The 6,596-nt window shown below is 43.9% G+C and overlaps 1 protein-coding gene across 1 annotated transcript in view; it reads left to right on the forward strand.

Annotated features, from left to right (window-relative positions):
- LOC125759680 (uncharacterized) overlaps positions 1-6,084 on the forward strand; it is a 23,135-nt gene extending 17,051 nt beyond the window's left edge. Inside the window, exons 4-5 of the mRNA XM_049418726.1 lie at positions 3,788-3,886; positions 5,907-6,084. Coding sequence (XP_049274683.1) covers positions 3,788-3,886; positions 5,907-6,064 — 257 coding nt within the window. The 3' untranslated portion in view covers positions 6,065-6,084. The remainder of the gene's footprint in view (positions 1-3,787; positions 3,887-5,906) is intronic.
- Positions 6,085-6,596: the final 512 nt, after the last annotated feature.

Raw genomic sequence — 6,596 nt, forward strand, 5'->3', positions numbered from 1 at the left:
TGTTGACGGTTTCTGAACAAGTTCATTATCACCGTGATCAGTAAGCACCAGCAGCTGGACTGGACTTGTTAATCGGATCCGTTCGTGATCGCGGCTACGAGGGGTCTAAGTGTAGTGAAGTGCGAGCTATAGCACAGCTGGTGGAAATCCTGGATGCCTCTTACGATGAAATGATCTATGTTGCCGCCTGTCCTGGACGTGGCAGCGATGTATTTTGATGTCCTCTCCACAGCCAAGCCGTCTTTCACGTAGTATAAGAACCAGGCACTGTTGGGTCTTGATAAATCAACGTTGAAGTCGCCGGTAATGATGAGAGGCCTGGTTCTCTCGGCAGATTTACTGTAGGAAGCATTGACCCCGGTTTATGCGTAATCGACGTGGTTCACGTTGCGGACCACGTGAACGAGTGCATGGTACTTGAGCGTCTTCCAGGGGTGTTCTGTCTTCAGCTTCCGCACTTTCCTTGTGCCCGCCACGGTGGTGTAGCGGTTACGGTGCTCGGCTGCTGACCCGAAGGTCGCGGGTTCGATCCCGGCCGCGGCAGTCGCATTTCGATGGATGGAAAAGGCTAGATGCCCGTGTACTGTGCGATCTCGCTGCATGCTAAAGAATACCAGATGGTCAAAATTAAAGCCCCGACAATTCTTATTATTATCACTTTTCTTGCTTGTCAATGTGTATGTTCGAGTTTACTGTGTTGGTTGAGACTTCGTATCACCTGTGGCACATATCCGCATAACAAACTCTGGAATGCGGGTATGTGCCACACGTGACTGAGAGAAAGGGTTTCATGACTTACGCGACAGGTATTTTGCGTTATTCGTGCCATGACAAGTGAATCGTGTTCGTCATGCACTGATCCCCTGCTATGCTAATTTTGGTACATTACAAGTTATGGAGACGACCGGGAGAGCGCCCGGACGTAGGCGGCTAGATAGATAGATAGATAGAAACGGCCAAAGTGCCTGAGGTTCGCTAAGAAAATGCTTCGCATTTAAAAAGATGAAAGAAATAAGAAGATCTTGAAAAAGATAAACACAGAAAGAATTATGAAAGATAGAAGAAAGAAGTAGAACATCAAGAAGGACGAAAGAGCTCAATCTGCGTTCGCCAAGAGGTGGCTTTACTTCCTTTGTTTTCTGCGAGTGCGCAAACCACTTGGGAGCAATTTATTAAAATACGGAGGAACGTAGCATTCCCGTATTCTTTCACCATACCTTGTATAACGCTTGGATACTAGGGATGGATCCTTGGAGCGCAGACAACGTGCAGGAGCATACTTGATTTCAAGCTAATGTTCCTGAAGTGCCTAAACACTATTAGTGAGTAAAGTCCAGCATACTGAAGGTTTTGAAAATAGCAATTTTGGCATTGAGGTTCAGATCATAAGTGATGTTTTACAGCCAAGCTGTATACGTCTAACCACCAATGGTTTCGTCTCCGTGGGCAGAAAAACACGTGGGCAGAAAAGAGAACGTCAAGCTCCTAAACCATCAACATACGCTCGCGCTCGCGTGTTCCTCTGCTAGCAGATGCGTGCGCTCCTTGCATTTTTACCACAGAGGTTGAGGAAGGGCATTCGGAGAGGTGGACAAACGAGCTGACGAACGCGTTCGCTGTAGGCTCGTGCACAATTGGAACGCCACAACTGAATTTCGACCTCTGGGTGGTTTAGGGGCCCTTGAACAATTGAAGGAAACGGCATATCTTTGTTCGCAATGAGGCATACAGCTTATAGCTCAGTATTCGTTTCAATAAAAAAAGCACAAGACAAGCATCAAAATAGAATGATGGATGATAAGGCGCCTGTGAACCATTGGATCACCCTCCCACGCGTTCCCAGTAAGGAGTAGGTTGTAGCTGCTTTGCAGTTCACACGTGGACCTTGAGTGACGTCAAACGGCCATTCGTTCTCCCCGCATGCGTTTCCCGCTTTCATATATGAAAAAGAGACCTGTCTAGCGACTCATTCAGTTCATTCTAAGACTGCCATGGGTAGACCACGGAAATTAAAGACACCGGAAGAACAGCGTGAATAGAATGCTCCACGAAAGGAACCCATTCATCTGGCTGAAAATGGTCGTGGAACCAATAATGGTCTACTACAGCGACCACAAAGCGATTATAACTACCATCACTCCAATGCAATATTAAAACAACCTCCCCCCCATTAGCGTGTGTGGTATTTGTTACAGCTGCGCTGCCTTGCCACGGTGGTCTAGTGCTTCTGGCAGCTCGAGTGCTGACCCGTAGATCGCGGGATCGAATCGCGGCCGCGGCGGCTGCATTTTTGATGGAGGCGAAAATGTTTGAGGCCCGTGTACTTAGATTTAGGTGCACGTTGAAGAACGCCAGGTCGTCGAAATTTCCGGAGCCCTCCACTACGGCGTCCCTCATAATCATATCGTGGTTTTTCGACGTTATACCCCAGATATTATTATATTATTATGATACAGCTGCGCTGGACATTCACGTTCGCATGGCGGGATGGCGGCCAATTTTTAAAGACGATAGCCTTTTTTGGGGAACACAGAAATTTTCGTCTGTCTGTCTTTCTGTCTGTCACCTGATTCAGCCAGCCGGCTAGCCAATGTTTTAACCACTTGCTCAACGCCCAGCCATCTTGAACTGGTAGCGGGGTTCATAGTTGTGAACATTATCGATCAAAAAGCAAATATTATGCATATCTGAGGCGCAACATCAATACGTAAGTATTAGGAGGTGTGTTCCTTTAGCAAAAAATACATAGATACTTAATTATAAATAAGCTAGTGTTTCTTAGGCTGCGCTAAAAATGCTACTGTTTTTTGGGCTGCGCTGAAAATGCGACGCTATGAGCCAGATGCGGCGATTCAACATAGAGGAGGAGGAGGACTCATGTAGTACGGCCGGCAGAAGACTATCGTCTTTCGACGACATTTACAGCGAAGCACGCAGATAGGCGACCAATTTGTTTTATTACATGACGAACAATGACGTCGGCAGAAGACTATCGTCTTTCGACGACATTTACAGCGAAGCACGCAGATAGGCGACCAATTTGTTTTATTACATGACGAACAATATAGTTTGCCCTCATTTGCCAGGGTGTGGCGCAATGACAATATACTTTAATGCTGTACCTGACTGCCCTGTAACCGAAAGCACGTGCTACAAGTTTTTGAATAGAAAAGGGCAAATAATGTCTCAAGTTGTACAGTATACTTGATGCTGCACGAACTCGTTTCCATACATAGTCCCTATGAGATTTCCAGGAAAGATCGCTTTTGCGATTAAAAAGTGCGATTTTAACTAGTAACGACAAATGAGGCACCCGAATGTTCGAGGCGCACCTTTCTTTGTTAGACACAACCAGACGAAACCAACAGACCAAATCATGTAACAAATGTTATTACTGATGCTTTTATTTTCTAAATAGTGCAGGCGATGTGAAAAATTTGGAAACCGATGGTGCTGAAGAAACTTGAATGTCCGAGCAGTTTATGACCGTATTAATTGAAAGCGTACGGCAGTATGTATGCACACATATATATATATATATATATATATATATATATATATATATATACATATATATATATATACATATATATATATATATATATATATATACAAGGCCGAGAGAGAACATTTGAAAGTCAATTTTCGTGCCAGAATTAACGACGTAATTGTTTTTAATCCCTCTTTCCGCAAAACTTTTGGGTCAAGTCTGTTACGTTACACGGATATCATATTGTTACAGCTTGACCTGTTTGCTCAATTATCCTTCTTTGTCTTCATTATACAGAACAGAGGGTGCATGAACGCATGGAACTTAAGTTCAATCAGCCAGGCACATACAACTGCAGCGTCTTCGTTGTGACCGACATGAGAAACAAAAATGAAGGTAAACACTTGAAATACGATTTACTTTTCATTTTTTTTATCCGAACGCCGGCTTGTAAAACAAACTAAAGTGAAACAATTAATTAGTATAAAATCATAAGTTATTCTTTGAGCACTTTATCGTCGTTGATTGGGCGATTATTGGTTCGCTATTATTAAACTAAGGTAAAAATTTGTTAAACTTTCGCGCCGCAAGCTCTGCGCCTGCATGGGAGTCGCACGTCACAAACTCACGAACTTCAAAGTATTTTTTCGTATTGCAGCCATATTCGCTAAGCAAAATCTCGTGAAACTGTCTGCGTTAAGTCTCTGGACCCCTAGGCGGACGGCGTACATCATCTTTACCGATCCGAAACTATTCCAACCCTAGTGGATACTGCTAAAATCTATGACGTCACGGAGAGTTCGTGAGATATCTTCAAGATGGTGTCTTCACCTACATTATTTTTATCTTCTTTTGCGCGTTTTGTCGCTCAGCTGGCGTAATTTGGCGGCAAAGATGGTGGTTTTGCTACTATGACGAGGTAATTTACTAATACGTGAAAATTGTAGTTTTTTTTTCAGGCATTTTAGGTACTTCAACTGCATTATATCTTAATATTTTGTATTATGAATATGTTCGTGACGTTGAATAACGCGGCAGTCGGCGTGTTATAGACAAAACTCTTTATTCGGGTGAACTTGTGCCTAGGAAACGAAAAGCTAAAGTACAAGCAATACACGCTGTACCCTGATAGCGGCAAGCACTGCCATCCGCCGTCGGTAATCTGATCCGCAGTAAAGCAAGTCGGCATTTTTTACCTGGGGCATCGAAGATTCCAGCGTTATCGTTGGCGGCCGGGTTTGTTCCAGAATAAGCTCTACTGTTCGCGTTGCGCACTCAAGATTATCAGAAGATTCTAAAATAATCTGGAAGGTTCCCAGACATTCGAGCGTGATTTGAGCAAGGCAGGTGTTACACGTGTGACGGACCGGTCACAGTGCAAAGAGGAGCGCGCGTGGCAATATGCGTTCTATAAGATTAAAAAAAAAAATTTGAATATGCACGCTATCGTTGAGGTGGCTGCTGACTTCTGTCGAAGTGCTTTTGTCTCAAGCGACTTTTAGCCACAGTCTCCTCCATTGCTGATGGAAATAAAGGTAGAAGTAAAGGTAATAATAATAATAATAATAATAATAATAATAATAATAATAATAATAATAATAATAATAATAATAATAATGATGATAATGATAATAATAATAATAATAATAATAATAATAATTATTATTATTATTATTATTATTATTATTGTTGTTGTTGTTGTTGTTGTTGTTGTTGTTGTAATGCATGGTGGGTATTCGTGCCCTATTGGTGTTTAGCCATAAGCTCTTGCAAGGTTTCCCATCAGAGGAAGACCAGTTTCAACGCAGCGGCGAAACCCCCCCCCCCCTTTTGGTCAAGTCCGAAAGAAAACAAGGTTCACAATGGATACAGATATGGAGATGAAGCGATGATATGCTTCATTTCGCATTCTTCTTCACGGCCTGCCTTTGGTCCGCAGAGCTTCAGGAGTAAAGGCACGAAGCAAACCGTTCTTGGGACGCAATCTTGAATACCCTCCGCCGCCGTTATCGTCAAAAACCTTCATGGTCAGAACCCTGAACCTAGAAGAGTATATTCGTCATGACTGGATAGTAGATAAGGACGCTCGTGCTCTGTAGACATTCTGGAAATTAGTCGTGAAGCCTCCAGAAGGCGCAGCCACGCATGCAGTTTTTACCCGTGCTCCCGTGGTCTTTAGAATTTTGCACAGCACTGAACATAATACGACGAGACTAATGTGTTCAACAAAAGGAGCACCTGGATATTATCCACAGTTTCAATTACGCCTTCCAAGTTTCTACGAGGCTTCGATGTTGTATTATCTTCTATTTTACATAATGTATTTCCTGAGCGACACGATACAGTCTACGTCAGTCGTACGCACAACATTCATCAAGCAAGTACATCTGTACTAACAGTAATTCTTTCCATGCAGGTAATGTGACGTGTGCTTTGTACATGAGAGGAAAACTTAAACTTCGTCAGTATCCCCCCACAGCCTGCCAAATAGACTTCTACCAACGCTGTACTTCAAGAATGGTTTACCAGCCATACAGTCCAGATTGTGAGGTTAAGCCATATTTTGACGTCTAGGGAAAGTGGCTGTGGAGAATTTTCCGAATAAAATCACTAATTTTGCCATGGCTGAAATAAACAGTTATCTTAATTTGTTCCACGATATTTCTGCTGTCCGAATAATTTGGTACAAGCGTCGGCAACCTTTTGAGGCGGAGGGCCAAGCTGCTTGAAGCCACCACGGCGGAGGCCGGGCGGCAAATCGATGGGCGGGGGGGGGGGGGGGGGGCTACGCAGGCAAAGCGAAAAAATTCGGCGAACTGACAATAATGTACAAAACGGCCGAAGTTTTCTCTAAATTTTGGCTAAATTCTGGCTAAGTGTGAAGATGCGGCACAATGCCATAAAGGAGGCAATCTTTCTTTGTTCCTCTCTAACATCATTGGGGGTCACAGATGCCATGTCGGCCTTCAGATAGGAAGAGACAAGGGGAGGGAGGCTCTGCTGTTGTGCCGGGCGCTGCATAAAACTGCCTCGCGGGCCGCAGGTTGCCGACCCCTGATTTAGTATATGCGCGACAAGCGGGAGCACGGGGTCTGATTCCAAACTC

The sequence above is a fragment of the Rhipicephalus sanguineus genome, chromosome 8 (assembly GCF_013339695.2).
Source record: "Rhipicephalus sanguineus isolate Rsan-2018 chromosome 8, BIME_Rsan_1.4, whole genome shotgun sequence".
NCBI lineage: Eukaryota > Metazoa > Arthropoda > Arachnida > Ixodida > Ixodidae > Rhipicephalus > Rhipicephalus sanguineus.